At 49.0% G+C, this 23,291-nt stretch overlaps 1 protein-coding gene across 2 annotated transcripts; it reads right to left on the bottom strand.

Annotated features, from left to right (window-relative positions):
* Nucleotides 1–243: 243 nt before the first annotated feature.
* On the bottom strand, nt 244–22,922 carry LOC122387058 (kinesin-like protein KIF28P). Of its 2 annotated transcripts, none has more exons than XM_043376867.1 (21): nt 22,765–22,922; nt 19,255–19,330; nt 17,900–18,103; nt 17,600–17,732; nt 17,038–17,226; nt 16,607–16,826; nt 16,220–16,343; nt 15,751–15,892; nt 14,679–14,834; nt 14,350–14,486; nt 11,785–11,954; nt 8,278–8,415; nt 7,884–8,035; nt 7,527–7,675; nt 7,238–7,372; nt 6,945–7,091; nt 6,514–6,660; nt 6,025–6,281; nt 5,712–5,832; nt 1,453–1,590; nt 244–729 (listed from the first exon to the last, which is right to left on the bottom strand). In XM_043376867.1, exons 2-20 carry the CDS (start codon nt 19,297–19,299, stop codon nt 1,453–1,455), a joined length of 2,904 nt encoding a protein of 967 aa, XP_043232802.1. In that variant the 5' UTR covers nt 19,300–19,330; nt 22,765–22,922; the 3' UTR covers nt 244–729. The 2 variants fall into 2 exon arrangements, with proteins under 2 accessions (XP_043232802.1, XP_043232801.1); XM_043376866.1 differs by having other exon boundaries at nt 1,461–1,590.
* Nucleotides 22,923–23,291: the final 369 nt, after the last annotated feature.

Raw genomic sequence — 23,291 nt, 5'->3', positions numbered from 1 at the left:
CAAAAAAAAAATGACGTGAGACAAAACAACTATTTTGAGAATACAACAAAAAATGCACATACACTAAAAAAAGAATCAGCGTATGCACATCAATCAAAATATATCAATATTTTTAATACACGGTTTCCCGTGCATAAATGGTTTTAACGCAGGAGATGAGTGATTAGAGCACGAGTGTGTTAATGCACGAGTGAAACGAGTGCATTAACGCACGAGTGTAATATAAAACAAAATAAAGTATAAATAGCATGTGTGTAACGTTTCTTTCAAGACACGTATCGGCCAAATAAAGTGCAAAATATGCAACTTGCTTCGGCACTTGTCCTTCACTTCTAAGACAAACCACATCTGTCGTCATGTAGCAGCGCTCCTTAGCCTGGAATTTGTGCGCTGATCCCAGTCCTTATGCACACCACTTAGACCAGCGGTCAGTGAGTCCGCGATCGAATAACCTCGCTCAAAAGAGAGCTCAACTTGAAAAGCGACATTGAGCGAGAGGTCACTTCTCTCAGAGACGCCCACATCCTGTTGGCATCTGCCGGCTGGACCGAAAGGTCACCTCAGAGAGGCCGGCACCGGTCGGGTTTGGTATGATGGCGCCGGTCGCGTAGGGTATGGTCGGGATGGTTTGCAGAGGCCGGGAACGTTGCTACATGACTGTGCAGATGGAGCTGCTGGAGCCATTGCTGGACCGGCTGCCACGGCCACTGTCATCGTCATCGCGGTCATCTGAAGAGACGGGTGGTAGAGGTTAGAACCAGGGGCAGGGGCGAGAGAGAGAGAGAGAGAGAGAGAGAGAGAGAGAGAGAGAGAGAGAGAGAGAGAGAGAGAGAGAGAGAGAGAGAGAGAGAGAGAGAGAGAGAGAGAGAGAGAGAGAGAGAGAAAGAGAGAAAGGGAGAGATAAGAGACGAGCTTTAAGAAGCCAGTCAATAAAGTTCAAGCATTGATTTACCTTCAGTGGAAAACATTTTGCTGCTTAAATCTATTTACTTGATCGGCGTTTCAATGGGATATACCGAGATGTTTCTTCATTTGTTCCCGATCAACACGCTTACAGAGTTCAATGCCACTATGAAAGGTGAGCCAGAATAAACAGCACATACCAACTGCTTCAACGCTCGGGATGTAGGTTGCTGGTTGACTTTTTTTTCGATCATAGCATTCGGATAGTCAGGACGTTCTCGTTCTGCTTGTTCGAATTCTCATATTCTTAGGAGGTAATGTAAGAGTAACACTTACTTAGCAGATTTGCCACGATAGGTGCGCGCTTGCCCGAGTTATCTTTATGTGCCGTTTCTGCCGCAAACATGTGGGTGAAAGCGACTGAAATACGATTCTCTACGTGCGAAAGGGTGCGAGACGGGGGGTGTTGTTCCAATCCACGAAGTGTTGTTGTTGGTACTAGGTGCATCAATTAAGCACGGCACATCTATGCGAGGGAGCAGTATTTACCTATTTACCTTCGAGATCCCGGATGCACTTATCCACCTGGGCGGAGGTCTGGGCGTCCAGCGCTCGCTTCATCAGCTCCACGGGCACGCGGTGGCGGGCCATCTTGTCGGCATGCTGCAGCAGCTTACGGACGCCGTCCTGAGGACCACGCCAGTCACACGGGGTCACATGGGGTCACATGGGTCACACAGGTCGGGTCACATGGGGACACACGAGTCAGTCAAGGTAGACTAGTCTATCTCCTTCAATGTATGCAGTTTGATAACAACTAGCAAATTTTCAGAATAAAAACCGTGAATATTTCCCCCGGGGTTATGTATGTTACGGGTCATATGCTAACTTGGGCAGTATGCAAACTACCCGGGCAGTATGCATACTACCCAACAGCCCGGGCAGTATGCATACCGCCCGGGTAGTATGCATACTACCCGACCCCTTGGGCAGTATGCATACCGCCCAAAAGCTTGGGCAGTTTGCATACTGCCCGCTGTCCGACTTAAAGTTGTGTAATCCATGTCCACATTAAGAATATAAATGGCTCTCTAGATAACAATACATAGATCGACCGAGAAGAATTTTTGTCGTCCAACGTGATTGATCGATCATAAGATGGAATGAGGATTGGAATAAAGTGTTGAAATTACTTTTTCCCAAATCCATTGTTGAATAACCAGTGGCCAACAAGTCATTGTCATTGTGAAGCGTGAACTGAATAAAATGAAACGACGACGACAAAATTTGACGTCATCAACTTTGAACAGTTCTTTTTTCGCTATAACTTTGCCAAAAAAGAGGAATCAATATCAAATTTGGTATGTGGATAGAAGGCGGTAGGGACTATCACATATTTTCCGTTTTTGTTCGAAATTCAGAAAACAACTTTTTTGGATTTCTTGCCTATTATATTAAGAAAATTACTTTTTTGATTTTGGGGGGTCAAAATCTAAAAGTTCAAAAATCCGAAATAGCAGTTTTGTAGCCCTCTAATTCGACACCTTTTATACCTATTCTTAACCTTCGCCCCAGTGGGGGGGGGGGGCATATGTTACCACCCTGTCGCGTTTTTTGCGTGTGAATAAAAAACCGCGGCGCGAAGCGCCGCGCCGCCTGGGGTAGCTTTTGGTACATCAATTTTGGATAATGTGTAAAATTTTTGACCCCAGGTCATGTCAGGTCAGGTCACCAGGTCAAGTTAACTGACCAAGCCTAAAAAAAAGTTTCCAATCATGTCCAGCCTACAGTGTTTGTCAGAAAGGTTTCAAACTTAGTGGATTGCATGCTGTTATGGGCGCCTACAATTTGTATATCTCGGATTTTTTATATCAGTGACCTAAGGTGAGGTCAGTGGCGTGACCTTTCCATTGCAAGTCAATGGAGAAAAAATGAAAATGCCTCTAGATCCGTGTGTACGCATCGGAACAGTCCAAATATTTCAGAATCACAATGATTTAGTCCACTCGTGATGACCAAGGTGTCATTTTTGCTGATAGCCTCTAGACAGGTCATCCGAGGTCACTTGAGGCTACAAACAGTTGTTTGCCAATAACTCGCGATTGGAAAGAGATAGAACGCTGGGGATGGTCTCATTGTGTTTGTCTTGTTGAGACGCATCGACTGTTATGCAACATGACCTTTTCCGGTAAGGTCATGACCTTGACCTGAGGTCAAATTTTCAAGTTGACCTTTCAAGGTCAAATTATAGTTCATTCGACGCGTCTCGGCGAGGGGAACACGATTCTGGCAATAGAAATGTTGTGGCTTTTTGTAGTCGAAAGTAATTGTCGAAAAACACTTTTAGTAAAAACAGCTATTTTTGGAGTTTTTGCCCTCTGGAGGCTAAACCGTTGACCTGAGGTCAATATTGATAATGACCTTTTCAAAAGAAGAGTTCAAAAGCTATCGATTGCTCTTCCATGCGTTTTCTAGCTACCATAGTTCATGAGATAGCGGCATGTTTTCTGAAAAATATAATGACAATTGGCATATTTTGACCTTTGATGACCTCTGGTGACCCCAATATTGCTCTAAGGTGAAAAATGACCGAAATACTTTCAAACATACGCATTAACCCGGCAGTTGCTGGGGTATTTCGCCACCCACCGTTTGCTGGGGGGGGGGGGGGCGTTAAACGACCCCAGCCGATAACTCGAGAACCAATAGGCGCAGCGAAACGCACGAGGCGGCAAACGAAAGAACGCGACGAGACGCTTCAGATGAGTACTTTAAAGTTGAATTTTGAGGTCACAGGTCGGGTCAAGGTCAGGTCAAACACCTGAAATCGGTGTTTGACCTGACCTTTCAGTAGCATAGACTTCAGGACTTCGCAATGGGCGCCTCTCGTCATAAACTCTGTCAAAACGGTGCACAATCCATCATATAAGGCCTACAAGAGTGTCAGCTCCATGTATGGGTCAGTCAAGCATAGGTCAGGGTCAAGGTCAGGTCAACCGGGCAGGCAGTAGGCACATATCCCCGAAAATCAAAACTGATATTCGCAGCCTGTGACACATGTTTTATGGGTAATTTTGGGCGTAGAACATGCTGGTGGCATTCATTTTATCATATGTGTACGTGTTTGGCTAAAAAAGTTCAATTTAAGAAATGCATGTATCATGGTCGTGAAGTAGTCACGAGAAATTGCCAAGATTCAGTTCAAGATTTTGGAAAATGCGGAACGATAATCAATAATCGAAGATAGCCATTTGATTGTTCATGGTATTGGCAGTCTAATGACGTTTACGGCATGTCTGTATGTCTATTCTGTGATTTTATATGATTTTTTGAACATATGCCGTTTTTGGTCGAAAACTCAGAAATCATGACGTCACTAAAACCTCGATATCTCAAAAATTTTCCGGCCGATTTTTTTGAAACTTTGTCACAATAAGCTTCAATCAATGCCCTACAGATACTCAAAACTTGGCGCGCCTGCGGCGCGCCGTTTTTATGCTATGGCCCGGCGAAAAAAGTGGGGGCGTTTAACGCCCCCCCCCCCCAGCAACTCGCGGGTTAAGAGCTATCGACTGCTTTTTACCGCGTCTTTCTAGCCCTCTTAGTTTTTGAGTTAGAGGTGGGTGGTAACATATGCCCCCCCCTCCCCCCCCCCACTAGGGCGAAGTTGGCCGAGACCGCCACTGGGGCGCGGGTTAAACACTTTCTGTATCTATAAAGCTGTAGGCCTGACAGCTCTTCCCGCGAAACCTTTTTTGGGTCGAAAATGGCAGAAATGACGTCACTCCGACGTCATTAGCGGCCAACCTATCATAGCCTTTGGAAAATTTTGGTCACAATGTATAATAGCTACGATCCCGGGAAGGTACTGAAAGTTTGGTTGCAATCGGCGCAGCGGAATTCTGGAGGTATATCGAAAAAAACTAAGGGGGGACAAAAATGCCCCCCCCCCCCACCACCCGGAAGGTTAAAACGTTTGTCATTCACATATATACGCGAGTTATTGCATTAACAAGCCTCACGAAGCGTAGTCAACATACTGCCCGAGTAAACATCTTGCCCGTGAGAAGAAAGGTGGGTGGTATGCATTTATTGCATACTACCCGGGAGGTATGCATACTGCCCGGACGGTATGCATACTGCCCAAGGGGTCGGGTAGTATGCATACTACCCGGGCGGTATGCATACTGCCCGGGCTGTTGGGTAGTATGCCTACTGCCCGGGCAGTTTGCATACTGCCCAAGTTAGCATATGACCCGTAACATGTACATGTCAAAGCTCAGAATAAGTTTGCTGGCCTTATAGTGAATTGATCATTGTCAGATAGATGTTGCGCAGACAAAACAGTTGCGCATTATTGGTCGCCGAGCGTTCAGTGCATTGCGGCACAGTCTATCAGTTCAGTGTGTCTTGCGGCACAGTCTACCTATCGCTGTGTACGACCAAGGACGACGCTCAGTTTCGCACGGATAGGCGATAGGTAGCTGATTATCTGGGTAGGTAGAATTCGAGGTTCAGTAGCTGATGGAAGATGTTTCTGGTGAAACAGGTAACAAAAAGAAATTAAAAATAGCCCTGCTTCTCCTAACTCCAATAATAAATGAATTGACAGCATTTGCTTTATCATCTGCAGTAGCGGTTAAGTAATAGGTATAGCATTCGCATACAACTTTTACGCATTTTGTCTTTATAAACGGCGTGGTAGGCTTGCAGCCTGCCGCATTGTCAGACTGCGACAGCACACGTTGTCGATATGCTGAGTAGGGCCACTGCCAGTCCAGCTGTGCAGCTGCGTAACACGGACTCACCACGCGCTGCTGGAGGCGCGCCTGCGTCTTCTTCATTAGCAGCAGCTCGACGATGATGGACTGCTTCTGGGGGTCCACCACCCGGCCGTTCATCTGGAAACCGTTCATCAGGTTCGCCGTCCTACCGCAACGGAACGCAGGCAGCGTCAGAGGGGATGAATAACAATTAACAATCATATTTCCGTGATCAATATCGGCTGCGTTATACATTGCGCACTTGCATGACCATATGAATTATCTTCTTTATTTTTCAAAACAGAGTCAACAATTAGGCATTTAAGTAAAAGTGGTAGCAAAGAAGTAAAATTAGTACCTGGAGAAGACACCTCTGTCGGTCTTCATGATGTCCTTGGTGGTGAGGTTCTTGATCGACCCGGAGAGGTTCCTCAGACGGTACTTGCCCCACAGCTGGATCGCCATCGTGCTGTTGTGCAGGTAGTCGACAAACTGCTTGGTGGCCGTGGGGAACTTGAAGATCTTCTTGTCGTTGAAGTCGGGGTTGGTGGTGTCGCTCACCATCTTGGTCTTGTGATCGTCTTCCAGGTACACCTTGTACTTGCAGTAGACGTCCTGTCACATAAGACCACAGTTGTAAATGATCTACACTCGAGGTCAAAACATACCTATCATTGGCAAATTTTGCACGTTGATTACTCAGGCCGGGAACTTAAAGTGCATGTAGAATGAAGATAGCACCATAGAGTATGTTTTCTGTGTTCCATACACGGAATGTGGTAAACTGTTCAGACTTGCAGCCTGAATAAAGGTAAATCCTTATCAAAAGGTCGCATGTCCTTCTCACCATGTAGCTTTTGGGCAGGCCCCTGGCGCTGTTGATTTTGACCACGAAGTTGACGTCCTTTCCGATAAGCATGTCGGGGCTGTCGACGAACCGATCGTCCTCCTCCTTGTACTCCTTGCCGGAGGCGTCACAGGGCACGACCTCCAACTGGGGACGGTGGCGGGCACCGGTCACGGCAACGCAACCAACGTTATTCGTGAGTTGACTTTGGTACAGGATATTTTCGGATGACAAACATAACATGTTGCAGGGTCTGTGCAATCGCATCATTGTAACGTCAAAAGGAGTTAGCATTGGAAGCCCGATTAAAGTAATAAGTGAAAGTAAACTATATTACGAGTTTTATGCCATAAAAAGAGGCACCTCAAACGCTAGAATAGATGTCAATTTTCTGGAAAGGTTCCCCGTTTGACAAAAACCGTTTGACTCACATTGAGTACGCCGACTTCGGCGCCCTTGTAGTTGCTGATCTCCACCTGATCCTTGAGTTCCACCTGGAAGGCGAGTGGCTGCAGCACCACCTGGCACACACCGATCATCACCTCCGTGTCCGGGGGCTCCCGGAACGGGTCCTGGGACTGCGGGGGACGGAGGGACAGGGGTCAGAACGCTGTCACCTCCGTGTCGGGTGCCTAACGAAACAAGTCCTGAGGCAGATGTCGTATTGTCCAGAAGGTGACGTTCTGACTGGTATTGCGAAGCTGGACCCGCTGCTGTCCCTCACCTCGGGCAGGTCCCAGTCGTCCTCGTCCTCGAAGTTAGCGTACATCTCCTGCATCAGGTACAGGTTGTTGCGGAACTTCTCCTTGGACCACACGTACTCAGCGTTGTTGGCCAGGTTCTTCATCTTGACACAGACCTGCACAAAAGAAGTAACGCATCACAGAACGGATAATAATTTTGTGCTTGGTATGGCTCGCCGCTCACCATTGTTCATATGTACTTAGAAAACTGTTACTTCCTTTGGCACTACAGATATGCGTTTGGCGTGCGCTGTTGCCGCGTTCACGTACCTCGGTGTTCCCGGACGTTTTGCCCATCATCTGCGGCGAGACGAGCAGGATCTCGAACTTGCACCTCTTGTCGAGCTCCTCGGAGATGCTGTTGGCCGTCTCGACTCCCGGCATCAGCTCCAGCAGGTCCTCCTGCAGCTGCACCTGGGCTGTGTTTGTGTGAGACAGCGGGGAGAGTGGTGAACAGCGGGCGGGTGTGGGGAGTGCTTATAAAGGGCACTCAAGGTACTTGTTTTGTTCTTTTAGCCGTTGGACGTTATGAAAGTACCAGATGTCTGATGTTTCCTTTAGGACAAAAGCATTGACATAGCAGCAGGACCGAAAACGTATCAAACAGTAATTCTATATTTGTTTTACCGTTGTTTGCTGTGTTGTCCATCTTGAGGCCGTTTTTGGATGCGATTTCCTCCTGAGCGTACTCATAGGTGATAGTCGGGTACTTCTTTTTGCTCTGTTTCGCCTCCACTGGGTTAGCAAATACCCAGATCTGAGTTCCTCCGAACACCAGTCTGTGAACATAAATACAAATAATGCGTAAACGTTGCAGGTCAACTGCACGTCTAGCTGCACTTTATCGAGTAGCAATGACCTTTGAATAAAAAAATGAGTGACATACGCTGGATGCTGTTTGTATACTCGAATATCACACTTCATCGCATCGTCTCAAATGCAGATAAAGTGAGCGTTAAAATGTAAGTGTCTTATCCCCGGAGCCTCGGAAGCAGCCTGTGGCGGCAGCGGCCCGACGAACCTGTCGTTGTGGCAGAGCGTGGTCTCGCCCTGGATCGGCGTCCCGTTCACCAGCACGCGACAGTCGGTGTTACACGGCTTGATGTTGACCTTGTTGGCCTTCTCATCCAGAGCGATGATGGCGTGCTTCTCCTGCATACTGCGAACCAATTAAACAGCGTGATAAAGCTTTAACACGCGCAGTGGAAGGGGGGGGCGGATTTCGCCCACCCCTCCTGTTTTTCGCCAATAACTCGCGCCGCAAGCATAATATCAATGTGAAATTTCGGCTACCTGTCCAGAATTTAATTGCGGATCTTCTCGTGCAAAAAGAAAGAAAATCGGTTCACAACTTTTCTAGTAATAGCGGTGTAAAGTCAAACATCCTGCCGCCGCGGCGGCGCGGCGGCGCGGCGGCCGGCGCTAGCCGTTACGCGCCGCCTGAATTGTAGACTGTGCCGGGGCGGGACGGTTCCGTCTTTACATCGCGCTCCTTACCGCTGATTATATTATATTCGCGTCAAATTCGGTGAGAAGACTGAGAAATGTACAGGAAATCATATGGTCAAAGAATTTTGAAAATCGGCCGGTAACAACTTGAGTTATGAGTGTGTAAACACAAAATTGTGATTGCCGCGTTTCCCGCGTCGGCCGATGCCACCTCAGCCGGCGACATCTTACCCTTCGCAGGCTTCTAACTGCCATATTTATTGTTGGATTATCTAGAAATTCACCATACATACTCACAAATGTTTGCTCTTTCGTATAGTGAAAGATTAAAAAAAATCGGCCGGTAACTTTTTGAGTTATCGGCGTGTAAACGCAAAAAAGTCGCTAATATGGCAGATTTGACCACATTTGACCTCATTTGACCTTGAAGATATTGACCTAGGGTCATGAAATTCACACACAACAGAGTTCCCCATGGCCCCTACCTACCCTCCAAATTCCGTCTTTCTAGCTCCAGTGGGAGCTGAGATCTTAGGGGGGGGGGCGACATCCGCCCCCCCCCTTCCACTGGGCGTAGTACTCGCAACCCTTCCACTGCGCGTGTTAACATCTACACATAAGACTCTAAACATTAGACTGTTTTCCTCGCATTATTTTGCGGCGTACGAAATTATTGCTTTACGAGCAATGTTTCATCAAATCATCTAACTGATTCATCAAGTTCGTTGCATGGATAATACCAGTATAACGCCTTTTGGGGCGACTAACGGAGCGAGCGAGAGGGTGGGCCTTGCACGGGCGAAATTTCGAGGGGGTACCTCCAACTGACTTGTACACGACACCTTACTAACCGCTCGCTAGCGGTGTGCCAAATTTGAGCGCAATCGGCCCAGCCGTTCTCGAGATCTGGAAACGCCCCCTGCACGTGCGCACGTGCAGTAGCACCCTAACCGCAACACATGGGAATGCATTGCCTGGTGGGTGCCTACCTGTATGCCAAGTTTCAGCGAAATCGCCCTAGTAATTACCGAGTTACTGAAATGGGAACAAATTTGGGACCTCTTATTGTTGTATTTTGCGCGTGCACTGGGGGTGACCCACATACATCGAGAGTATCCTATTTTGGGTAGAAGGGATGCTGCTACCCTACAAAATATACCGCAAGTCAATCGCCCAAGCGGCTGCTGAGATATGAGCCTCTCAAAATCACTACTTTTGCAAAACAGCTTGAACACCCTTGACTTTTCACGTGGCACGTGCCACGACGGTCACTGAGATGTAGCAAAAGTAGTCAATTACGGGGTAGAAGGGATGGGGCTACCCAACAAAAAAGACCGCAGGCCAATCGGTCCAGCGGTTGCTGAGATATAAGCCTCTCAAAAGCGTTACAGGCCGGGCCGGGCCGGGCCGGGCCGCTCATACTGAGATTTTTCCGTTATATTGAAAAGACTCACTTCGCTCGCTGCGCTCGCTCGCTCGTAATCAATTGAAGAAATGAAACTGTGCTGTTTTGTCCTAACGTGCTGTAATGCGTGGTGCGTGCCGAGTGTGTTGTACTTTCGGGTAGGTACATTTAATTGGTGCGTGAATCCTGCTTGATGCTATAAAGTTCCATATCCTGCTGCATTCCGTTGATGCATTGGGCTGTTTTTTCATTTGTCCCATGTCCACTCCGCCAATATATGGAGCTGTGTTTTCAGTTGTCCTGCCCGGTGGGTGTATTGGCCATTGAGCCGTGTTTTTCAGTTGTCCGGCCCGGTCACTGTTTGCTAGTGACGCCAGCTGTGGCGGCGTTGGCGGGCCCAATCAATGTCGGCGGCTCCCTCACCACCACTATGAATGCTGGGCCACTGAATACAGGGCCAGCGGCGAACGGCGGGGGGGGGGGGGAGGGGGCACGGCCGACCGCACAGGGGCACGGTCATGAACGCGACCTCGGCGGTCGCCGCCGCGCCGGTAACGCCAGAGCCAGGCCCCGAGATCGAGTGTACTGAGTCAGTGGGCGGACGACTGGCCAAGTGGATGGAAAAGAGCGCTGGGAACGTCCAGAGAGAAGATAGTTATATAAGATATGACCGGCGTCATAGTTAGAGCACGTGCCCGTAATCAAACCGCTGTCTTAACCGTACTCCATGAATGTACCCATTCATGATCCATTGAGTTCCCGTCCTACATAGCGCATGATCTATGGATACCTAGATGATACCCAGCCCATCAATAAAAATGCAGATACGTGTCAAAAAGGCGAGTCCCTGGAAGTGAAAAGGTCTAATCTGGCAACGCTCGGGCCCACGCAATTAAATTCAACGCAGTAGCTTGGCAGCTATAAGAAGCTAGGGCCAATAAGTAAATGACACAAAACTTCTTGGACTCAATGTTGGCGAATTTAGCTTAGCGACAGTGCGACGTTTGTCTCTAAAGCAAGCGCTCTTCTTCCACCGCCATGCATCAACGCCAGCACGTTCTTTGTTCCGTGTGAAGTGTCAGCGGAGGGCCGGCCGTTTTAATCGCCGCCACCGCCAGCAGTTTCTGTTCGACAATCGATGACGGCCGGCCACCTTCAGCCGACCTTCGCCGATATCCAGGTGCTCACTGACATGTCGGCCGGTCGTTTCGCGCGCGTCGTTGGCCGTTACCATGGCGACGGCCCACGCGGCGGCGCCAAAAGTGATGAATGTCGGCGCGAGTGTCACCCGATGGCGCGGCTCACTGGCCCGCAGGTGTCGAACACAAATCCTATAGTGACGTCAGCATAAATGTTTGGAGAGACGCAGAGCTGGTTCGATCACGGACCTGTGCATTCTTGGTAGATGCTTATACTCGGTTAACATCTAAAATCGACTTGTTGAGGAGCATTAAAACCTTCTGCAATTTGTTGAAGGCATTGACCAGTAAAACAAGAGGATGTTTTTATCGTGCCTACCCACCGCACACAGACTTAAAACAGGTTGTGGTGCACTTGGCCACACTCTTCAATCGTTATTTATTGGAGTAGAAGTGGCCTGTGGGTAAGTGTGCCGCAATGGAGCAGGTTAGTTGTCCGGTAAGCCGCCTCGGCCGTCTCCGTAAGTACACTCACCCGGGTCCGACCATGGTGATGTCGCTCTCGCCGCCCTTCCTATTGCCGACCTCGGTCTGCTTCTTCTTCAGGATGTTGACGATGCGGCCGGAGAGCATGGGGTCCATGTTGAGGTTGTAGATGTGCGGCTTGGTCTCCTTCTCGCGGTTGGTCGCCGCGGCGGCGCCTCCCTGGGGACGGGACAGAGATGGAGGCAGTGGCGGCGCCACGAATTTTCGCCAGTGGGGGCAAGCTTGAGACTGACCCGACTGTTGTCTGATAACGCCGATCTGCAAAATCCATGAGCACATTGTCCCTAGATGTTGTCATTCAAAATTATTTTGGTTTTAGGTTTCATGCATAGGCGTATTGAGTTTAACCATTAACCCTCGCGGGCCCGGAAAGGGGGGGGGGGCATTTTTCGCCTCCCCTGGCGAATATTTGCGATACCTCACGAACGCTTAGGGATAGAAAGACGAAGCTTGCTGTACCTTATCCCCCATTAGTTTGACATCTTTTGAAGCAAAAAATTTGGACCTAGCCTCCTTGATAATGTCTCAGAGCCGATTTTTCTAGACTCCTGCACGGCAAACTTCGTCGTCACGGACGTGAACTTCAACCAGCTGCCAAAAATTGAGTTTTAGAGATAAAGACAAATTACGAGCACGGTTGTGTAGCATTTGACCCAGAAAAAATACTTAAGTAACTTTGGTGACCTGAGGTCAGAGGTCAGGGCAACGACCCCGAGCTGGGGCTTTAGTTTCTTTTTTCGCAAATAACTTCAACAAAAATGGTTCTGGAGCTACGGCAGTGGTACCTTCGCATTAGTCTTGTCGAGACGCGTCGAATGACATATATATTGTTTGGAAAAGGTCAAGTTTTATGTTGACCTCATGTGACCTCGAATGACATTTGGTTGATTTTTTACACATGGAAGGTCATTTGTGATGATTTCGTAGCCGCGGATCACGATTCTTGGCCTCTGGCATCCATTTTGCTGTAAGCATTCATTTAGAGCCTCAGTATGGCAAAACATGTTTTAATTATTATGCCTGACTTGAATAGTGAAATAGCCTCTAGCAAGGATACTCTCTTGTGACTTTGACCTCGTAGCAGTCTTGTATCGTAAGCTTAAGCACAAATAGGGGTCCGCTAAGCTTGAAAACATATCAAAACATCTCGGAATTTAGTATACAAGATATAAGAAAAAGTGCAAAGTTTGTGGTCAATTTTGAGCATGATCGTGACCTTGAATTTGAATGTTATGCACATCATCGGAATCCACGGATTCTCTTCTTTTGTTCAACATCCCTTTTAGCCGATTTTATGCACCATGCCGTCCTCTGGAACACGTACTTTGAGACCACTACATTAATGCCGGTTTTTGCCTTTGACCTTGAATTCTGACCTTGAAAACTGACCTGAGGTCAAAAAGTTTCGGTGCTTTAGAATCTTCTCATAGATACTTTTCGTTTGGTACCATTTTTGTTTCAGTAGCTGCCTTATTAACGGAGTTAAACAGGGGGGGGGGGGCTACCCCGGGCTGCGGTGGTTAGGATTACCCCCGGGCCGCCCGGCCGAAATAAAACTATAAAACTAGATTGCGAGACACAAACCTGTGAAAACTACTGAAAACGTTATGTTGTTCGTTGAGATGTAAAATGGTGTGTTCCTCAAAACTATAGTCAGTACCTATTTCTCATTTTCCCCGTAGTACGTATATAATGTGCGATTCTCTCACATACGATTGATATAGGTACGAGAATAAGCTCCATTAGGGCGACCCACATACAATTCCAGATAACCCGGGATATACATACCTATCACATTTTGTCATACCTCTCTGAGCTCAGTCTCAGTCTAAGGGTTCCCAAAAGAGGGTGATCTCTTCTCTGGCCGACTTTTGATAAACTGCTTCTCAACCTCCTCGAGATTAAGCTCTAGGGCAGCCTTTTGGTGAATGAAAATGAGTAGGAGAATGAGTGGGAGTACGAGATATGCGACAGACGGTCCGAGAACGAACGTTCTGCTGACGCACTTGATACGAGGACCGTCAAAAACAGGCGTACTATTATAACCGCCTATAATGAATGTTGCACCGGTCTTCTGTTCCCATACCTCAGCCAAATTTTGTGGGGGCAAAAACATAGTCTTGCCCCCACGGCCTCCTGCCAGTGGGGGCAGTCTGCCCCCACTGCCCCCACGGTGGCGCCGCCCTTGGATGGAGGGGTCAGAGGTGACGCAGTGGCAGCGGAGACGGACGGCCAGGATGCCGGAGGAGCAGTGGAGCGGCCAGGAGGCCGGAGGACGGCTGTCTGGCTCCCACCAAAGAAATCCTTACGTCTATTGTTCCAATTGTAGTTATGTGATTATATAACTGCCACGACTAAATATATGCACTATTGCCCCGATTAAAGTGTATGCACTTAACACCATATGATAAATGATATGGATGATAACTATATCATTAATAGTTATGTAGCTTCGTAACATGTCAGGCACAAATGTCCGAGTCACGAGTGATACGATATCCACAATGCCGTGTCCGGACCAGCTCCGCGAGCCCGTCCCGTCCCGGGAACGTACCGCCGCCGTGGCCGAGGACTTGTGGGCTGCCTTCAGCTTCTCCTCGTAGGACTTCTTCATGTCCTCGAGCTCCCGGTCGTTCTCCAGCATCTGGGCGCGCATCTCCTCCTCCAGCTCCTTCCGCAGCGCCTCCTTGTCTGAGAAGTAAAATACCTACTGTCACCGGCTCTACCACAGCGCAAACACGTAACAACTAACAATCATCAACAACACTCAACGTTTGCAGGAACTCTGCTGCGCCGATATATCTGTTCATAGGTATGTTGAAGTGCTCTGGCGAGAGTGTCTAATGCACTAATTTTCTGTTTGAGAGCGCGGCCGGCACTCACCGGCCGCCGACATGCCGGCCGTGTTGCCCATGTCGATCTTGCCGCCCTTCATGCTGGCCTTGAGCCGCTCATTCTCCTCCTTCAGCTCGCGGAGCAGCTTCTCAGTCGGGTCTTCGTTCACCGTCGCCTTGGTCTTGATCTGCTTGGCCCGGTCGGCTGCGAGAGGAAAGGGAGGGGAAGGGCACAGAAAAGGGCAGTCAGATGTCGGTAGGAGCATGGATCGTGGTTATGATAATGAAACTGTTACTGAGCTAACCCGTTAGTTATGCTTTCCAGTAGAACGAATAATTCCATAAAACGCATAATGCTTTTGTGCTTACTTAGAACACGTCAGACACTGCTACGGCTATTTCAAGCGACTTTGCCATGGCGAACTGGGATTTTAAGTTTCCAGACCGCGCTCTCGGCGTCCCTCCAGGTGTCCCCGTTGACGAGGATTTGCGGTGGATCCGTCACACGTAGGGCTGTTCCCGAGTCACCTTGACATTCGTGGTGAATATTTTATGTGGATTGTATGACACATTTCCACCGTCCGTTTCGCGTTCGCGTACCGCTCGTACATACCGCGAGCTGGGTGCGCTAGTTACAGCCACTCCTCTAGCCTTCTCCTGCACAACCCACTGCCCGGCGATCGATATCAGAGTAATTTCACCACCGATATTTTTTCATACGATGACGGCGAGGCCTAATACTCAGCGGCCACAATCTGCCATGCATCGTCGCTTTTCGGTGTTAACTGCCGAAAAGCATGTATGTGAGTAATTGCAGTAATTAGTGTGAGCCTGTTTTTCATGTTCACAAAATTGTTGCTAGATTTGAAGCATAAGTAATTCTTTATATCGTGAGGGTTAATTAGGGCTTGAACATATTATTTTGGCCTAATATTTATGCTTTTGAAACTGTGTAGGGTCCAAACATTGCCGGCTTACGGCAAAAAACTTACTATTTTCGACCGGAGAATGTCGTCATATGTTTAAAAAGCAGTGTGTTGATATATGACGAGCAGCGAAAACCACGACTTTAGGACTTGGTGCTATAAATGGATGGCCTAACAAACAGCCGTGAGACTTACCGAAGCGGAGCGTGGACATGGTCTCATCATAGTTGAGGTCGGCCGGTGACAGGGCAGCCACCATCACCGTCTTGGAGTTGCCCATCAGAGCGTTCTGCAGCAGCCGGGTCAGCACGGAGTCCCGGAACGGCACACGCACGTCCTGCGGAGGACGCGACCGGGGTGCTAGGTCAGCACGGTCAGTCCGTAGAAATCAGAACTATCTGCCGCGGTAAACCGTAGTGAAAGAGTCAGTAACATTGAACAGGTAAAATAATCCTTATTCATACAATTAATGCAATATGCCATCAGTAATTTCCGTGATCTCTTAGGTTTACTAATAGTCATTTTGATAGCCATTTGTAACCAGAAGTGATTTACAGGTATATGCTGACAGTTGACAGTTATATTGCTGGAGTATTGAGGCTAACCGTCTTACCTTCTTACCGCTGGACCGCGTGTAAAGACTAAAGATACTAGTTTTCCTCACCTTCTCACCGCTGGACTGTTTGGCGAGAGCGAAGATGACGTTTCCGAGTGTGGAGAGCGATTTGTTGATGGCGGCTCCCTCCTTCAGCCTGTCACCGGTGGCGCCGGTGCTGTCCGCCCGCTCGCTGCGACGACGGACACACAGAACCCGTGGCGACATAATTAATACCACTTCAACCTATTCCTTACACAGCTTAACGTGTTTTATCATTCGCCTGCATTTATTTCATTAGACCTGAAGGCTTAATCGTTTGACCACATCTTTAAACCCAGCCGTTTACGATAACGACGAATTTCCATCGGTTCACGACCAGGACCCGCCCTTCCTGCACAAAGCCAGCCAGCCGGCTGGGCGCTCAGCGGGCTGCCGCTCCCTGTTTTCACCGACCTGCCGGCCAGGTCGACCAGGTTGACGATGGACGTTTTGGCCGTCTCCTGTCCGGCGGCGTTCTTCTGTTTCTGCGTGAAGTGGATGCCGACAATGGTGTGCGCGCGCGAGGAGGTGGCGTTCATGTTGGTCGAGGCCACCGTCCGGTTCATCGTGCCTTCGTCCATCTGCGCCTCAATGTCGGCGTACGAGGTCACCATCACCTGCTTCAGACCCTCGGCTGGAAGAGGGGGGGGGGGAGTCAAAGTTTTAGCACGGTGAGAAGGAAGGACTAGGCCCAATTGTGAAAGCCACCAGACAGATGTTCCCTGTTGTAACTGACATAGTAAGTTGGTCCCTAGCTTAGTTAGAGTGTGGATCGCTGAATGTGATGAGTGATGACTTATCAAACATCATGGAATGTTTTTACGTGAATCTGTTTTCACGCTTACCGTAAAATCCTTTCTTGGGGTGTTGTCGGACCTTCAGGCCGGACTTTTTGTTCTTCGCCGGGTTCAGTAGGTCGTGTACTACTTCACTGTAGATCTCCAGCATGCTGAACTTAACCTCAAACACAATGGGTTGCTTGGCCTTCTCCTTGATACCTTTGAAGATTTCCTCACAAAACTTTGGGACGATTCCTGAGGACATAAACAAATCAAGCCCGAGTCCACAGGAGTCCGTTTACATTCAAAATGGAAATTAAAAAAATTACGTTTGCGTGATATTCTCGACGGTGCCCGTTAAAAGACGATTACCTATACCTAGCGCTTTGTTTCTCCATATTTCGGTGCCGTAATCGAAAAACATTCCCAAATTTGATTGCTTTGGAGCTGGGCGCGTTTTCAGCGTAATTTCAAATGCTATCAAAACACCGTAATCTTACTATAGGTATTAAGGCATTCTCTCCGATTTGGACAACAGTTTAGCTCGCCTCGGTAGTGGCAAAGGCCGCGACAAGTGCCTCCGGAGCGCTGACGGTCTGCCACTCGAGTGGCCGAGCCGGGTAGGTACCTTTGTTGGGACCGTAGCCGATCACGGAGTACGACTTGCCCGAGCCCGTCTGGCCGTAGGCGAACAGAGTGGCGTTGTAGCCACTCCAGGCGTTCTTGAGAATACCCTGACCCAGGTCGTTGAAGACCATATTCTGACGGAAGAAATGACGAGAGAGCACTCAGAAGTGACTAGAAAAAGTGTAGCAATAGAATCAACCCATCGAGAGGCTTACAACAGTGCCGGGCACTCTGCTTACATGCGTTCCTGATATCCGCCCCCCGCCCCATAAACACACCCATCTCCCAGAGCTGCACTGACCTGGTCAGCGAACTTGCCGCCATTTTTGTGGCTCTTGTCGGGCTCGAAGTAGCCGTTGTTCTCCTTGCAGCCGTCGAAGCTCCAGTAGGAGTGGTCGAAGGTGAACGACTTGGTCTCGCCGCCGGGCGCCGGGTCGCGGATGAACGTCGTGTTCCCGTTGGTGTCGAGAATCAGCTGGGCGCTGCGGCCCTTCTCGCGACTGTTGTGTGCCTCAGTCAAGGAGCATAGCCGAGCGAGGCAGTACCTACTGGGTGAACGACGAGTACACCACATACAGGCATATCTAATCTATAGCGCTATTTTGGCGGGAACAAACTAAAGATACCTATTGGTTAATATGACAATTTTCCAGGCTGCCTTAGGACAAAGGTGCAAAATATCCTTTTAGGGAGACGTTTAAATCCTATCTCCAGCCTGAGTCATAGGCTAATACTTAGGCTAGGCTTATACACTTATATGAATTGCTCAGTTGTAACTGTCCATTTCTAATCAACACTTTTTCTCAAATATTTTTCATTGTACTCCTCTAATAACCCCTCTGGCCGCCGGCCCGCCGACCATTCGTTAATGACCTTGCACTCTCATTAACGGCTGGCGTCGACCGCTGTGTGCGCGCTCAATGTTACTGACCTTCGGCGGCCGGACGGCGGCGGCCCGCGGTCGGCCGCGCCGGCGGATCCTCCGGTCACGCGATAGGCCGGCGAGCGACACCGTCACCGCGGCAGCGGTCAATATGACCACCTTGGACCTGCCTGTGACGTCATCAACAGCGGCTGGCACTGTGGTGAGCATGACGTCATGGATGCCCTGAGTCACTATACACGCGGGTGGAAATGTAGAGCATTGCATTGTTGGCCTGGTATCCGGGTTCCTGAGGGCGGGGATTTCTAGGGTCCGTGCCTACAACGACAGGTGGTACTGGTACCTGATGGTGGCATTCATTAAGGGACGATTAAAGGATGAGCGATAGGAGGCACAGGTCTGGAACCTTCGACTGAGGCTAGATATTGAAACGAGGAATCGATTGCGACCATTATTTTGGTGATCAGACGAAGCCTTGAGGCACTTTTGACGCGCCCCGTCCTTCAAGGGACGATTAAGGGATGAAGGAAAGGAGCTAGGACAACATAAATGTCATATTCGTGCTCCTGTCCCCTAATTGACCTGGTTAGGGTTTTTGAAGCGATTCTGAATCCGACGCGGTATTCGTTGCTGTTGCTGACGCTAACTTCACGGACATCAACAGGACGTGGAACCCATGCCAGACCTCAACGGGGCGCGCGCGGGATAATGATACCATCGCCTATCGTGCGTTTCGAAAACCACCTACGAGTATAGCTGCATGAAAAGGATATGAATGGTCGAATCCTGACGGCGACCTTGACATTTTCTTCGGTCATGATGGCGTCTTCTGACTAGCTTCAGGTGTACCTGCAAACGGCATATCTCGCATCACTGGGCGATACTGCCCCACTGGCCACTTCACGCAACCATACACGACCAGCGCGGGAATGTCGATCACTCCGCAGCCAATGGGGGCGCTTTGTACAAATACCGTATTGGAAAATATAGCAGAGATGAGAATATGAAAGGAAGGTGATGGAAATTGGTTCCAGAGCTAATAAAGTCTGTTAAATTAGCGTGCCAAACAAGCTGTCATCTTTAACCCTATTACTGGTGGGTGTGGGGGGTGGGGGGGAGGGACCGAATCGGCCCCCACCTGTAGTTTTTTGGTCTCGACGGAAAACCACTTAACCCTATTCCTGGCGGGCGGGGGGGGGGGGCCTCAGGAGCCCCCCTGAGGTTTTTTGGTTATTTCTCCCAAACGCAATGAGCTAGGAAGCTCAAATTTTCTTACTTTTCCTAAAAGGCTTCTACGCAACATGTCTGAAAATTTTGAGTTGATCTGACCTCAGGTCAGGTCACCAGAGGCGGTTTGGTGACCCTACCTCAGAAAAGTTTGCAATCACGCCAGAGCTAGAGTTTTTGACCGATCAATTTCTTCTCTTCAGGTTTTAGTTAGGGTACCAGTATGTGCAATTTGTATATCTCGGAATTTTGATATCGGTGACCTAAGGTCAGGTCAGTTTCGCGACCTCCCCATTATGAGTCAATGGGGGAAAAATCAACTCCCTGTTTTTACCACTAAAACGGGTCGGAATGGCCCCATATAACATACATGACTTCATATACGATCAACCTTCACTACCTTGAGGTCTGTTTTGCTGTTGGGCAGCTGTGAGGTCATGTGACGTCATCAAAGGTCACCAAAGGTTTTTGGCCAATAACTCCGTACAGGAACAAGATACAGACGCGTGGATGGTCTCATTGTGTTCAGCTCGTCAAGACGCATCGAATGATATACATGATGACCTCGAGGTCACGTGACCTGAGGTCAACCTTTGACCTTGACCTTTCGAGGTCAACATATATATCATTCGATGCGGATTGACGAGAGGATCACGATGCTGCCCTTAGTTTGTTCCTATCTTGACTAATTCGAAAGTTATTCGAGAAAAACTCTCTCCATATCCAGCGCCGCCATTTTGACTTTTTCGACCCCTGTGACGTCATCTTTGACCTGACCTGAAAATGACCTTGGTAAAAATTGTTGATCTTGACCGTGCGTATCCGATGCCGTTTACCGCTTGTCGCTATCTTGCTTCGTTCTCGAGATCTCAGGGGGGGGGCCGAATCGGCCCCCCCGCCAGTTTCTTGTCCCGGCGGAGCCCGCCAGGAATAGGGTTAAGCTAGGGGCTCGAAATTTGGGAACTTTTTCTTGCTATTCCTTAACCCTCGCCGGCACAGGGGGGGGAGGTGATGCAACCCCCCTAAGGTTTTTCGCGAAAAACTCGCGTAGAAAACGACCGATCGCGACGAAACTTTCAGTACCCTCGCATTGATCAATTATAAACCTACCCTGAAAATCTCATGACCCTGACCCAAATGACCTTTGACCTGTGACCTCTTTTCCGAGACCATGTTTGGCCGGAATCGCGATTCGGCGTATGTCGGCTCGCATTAGCCGCGCGTTTGCAAGCTTTTCGTGGTTTCAAACGTTCAAAAATGTGATTTGATGCTGCTCCCATGCATAAGGGTGGGTGTCAAGGTCACCTGAAGGTCAGGTCAGGTCATTGACCTTTGGTGACCTCGGTTCTGTGTGCGGCGTTTGCCAGCTTCTAATGTGTAGGGGGGGGGGGTCGGTTGGACCCCCCCCCCCTTGCCGTTTGGCCCCTGATCGAGCTAGAGCTTCGCGGAAAAAATGAGCGTGTTGCCCGTGACGAGAGAAAGCCGATGATACCCAATTTTAAGGTCCTAGGTTGTTGGTTGACCTTCCAGGTCAGGTCAATGACCCAAGGTCGGGAAAATCGGGACCTGTTAGAAAGTCGTAAAGTGTGGCTGCTAAGGGGTTTTTCGGGGTGCTGATCACGAATATCGTGTTAGTTTTGATTGATCACAGATGATGTCTTGAAGCATTTAGACCAGGTCGGGTCAGGTCAGGTCAGGTCAACCAGTAGGCGTCGTGACGGGTATTCGTAGTACGTGTCAACCGCCTCTGACAGCTTCGTAACATGTTACGAAGTCACCAAAACTACTTCGTACCTAAATGTTCAAATGGTTGCTAAATTCGAATTCAGCTAAAAAACTAGCCTAGAAACATGTAAAACTCGAAAAAGTGACCCGAGGTCACCCGAGGTCACCAAAGGTCAATGACCTGACCTGACCTTCAGGTGACCTTGACACACACGGGAGTAACATCAAATCACATGTTTGAACGTTTGAAACCACGAAAAGCTTGCAAACACGCGGCTAGTGCGAGCCGACATACGCGAAATCGCGATTCCGGCCAAACATGGTCTCGGAAAAGAGGTCACAGGTCAAAGGTCATTTGGGTCAGGGTCATGAAATTTTCAGGGTAGGTGTAAAATTATTCAATGCGAGGGTACTGAAAGTTTCGTCGCAATCGGCCGCTTTTTACGCGAGTTATTCGCGAAAAACCATGGGGGGGGTCCATCCGACCCCCCTACACATGCGAGGGTTAAATCCAGACGCATTCCAGTGAGACAACTGCCAACTGTACGGAAGAAGATCGTGGTCTGAGTGATTGTTCCACCATCACTATAAGTGGCGCTCGGTTGTCCGCTGCGCCCCAGCTGACCGCAGCGGATCACAGACACCAACCACGTACAGATGGCTGCTCGGCTGATCTCGCCAAACGTGCCGATCTTGATTTGTCCGGACATGGCATGCTTTTATAGCTCAACAAAGTACTAGAAACTTGGCTATGCTTACTTCTCTTACTACGTGATATCGTTAGTCGTTACGTAAGTGACGGATTATATTTTTCCTGAACGTCAGTTTCAGTTCCCTTCGGTTCTTTGCTCATATATGCGTTGCATTTTCTTCAAAACGGTGAACACACACTGTATTTTGGTTGAGTTAAAACGTCGATTTAAAATAAACGTTGCACAATTTCACGGAGCTAATTTCAAGTCAGTTACAATTTCAATTATACTTATTACTTAGGTTTTATAACGAAGTTTTTCAACTCTTAGAGCCACATTATCCAATACTGAAATTGGTAGCTGTATCCGGACAAGATATAGCCGTGCGAGATATTATACATAAGGGACTTATGTACTGTATTATCCCGACTATCGTACCTAGAATGCAGTTCTGAAGTAGTCTGTCTTTCAAAGGAACCGAACTTATTGTGCCCCTATACCCATATTTATCTGCCAATCACTACGAGGAAATTGCACGGCTCGGAGGCTGTAAGAAAAATGCACAAACCACACGTAGAACGTCCCACGCCAGACTCCACCAACGAAACGCAAACACACTTGACCGGAGCTGCCACTGACCTTTGGTCACTGCCCGGCTGCCGTGAGACCTGACCTGACTTGACCTGAGCCAGGTCACTCGGGCCGGCGGCTGCACTGGGCCCGACGGCTGACTGAGGCCGCGTCCGGCCGCCGGCGGCGGCGCTCCGTCCGCTGTTTATGCGTATCCATAGAGCCATTGATTCTCGTCCGGACCTCGGGCCACCGGACCGGGACGGGTCGTACAAACACACGGGCTGCACACAGACACACAGGCGCGGGTCACTGCGGACCGGCCGGCCCGCCGCTGACGGCTCCGGTCGATCGGACAACGAGCCGACGGCGGCCAACGGCGCAGTACCGCACTGGCTGCAACGGAGCCCAGGGAATTCACCACGGCTTAAAAATTAGTATTTTTCCACAACGAACACTAAACTGAATAGCTTTTTACATTTGCTTTCTTTTTGACACTGTAGGCAACAAAACCCATTAGGTAGGTTTTTGGGAATGTCTACCAACAACCTACCTTACCGTGTTGCAGTGAATAACTGTGATGTACTCGAAGGATA

The sequence above is a fragment of the Amphibalanus amphitrite genome, unplaced genomic scaffold (assembly GCF_019059575.1).
Source record: "Amphibalanus amphitrite isolate SeventyFive unplaced genomic scaffold, NRLGWU_Aamphi_draft 000272F_arrow, whole genome shotgun sequence".
Lineage (NCBI taxonomy): Eukaryota > Metazoa > Arthropoda > Thecostraca > Balanomorpha > Balanidae > Amphibalanus > Amphibalanus amphitrite.
The sequence above is the reverse complement of the archived record's forward strand: the minus strand, read 5'-3'. Positions and strand labels throughout refer to the sequence as shown.

Coding starts and splice junctions, on each gene's coding strand:
- LOC122387058 (XM_043376866.1), bottom strand. CDS start 19,299: ATGACCGAAGAAAATGTCAAGGTCGCCGTCAGGATTCGACCATTC. Junction 14,487..14,678: donor GGCCGGCATGTCGGCGGCCG/GTGAGTGCCGGC, acceptor TTTACTTCTCAG/ACAAGGAGGCGCTGCGGAAG. Junction 1,591..5,711: donor CGCGCCTCCAGCAGCGCGTG/GTGAGTCCGTGT, acceptor CGTGGTCCTCAG/GACGGCGTCCGTAAGCTGCT.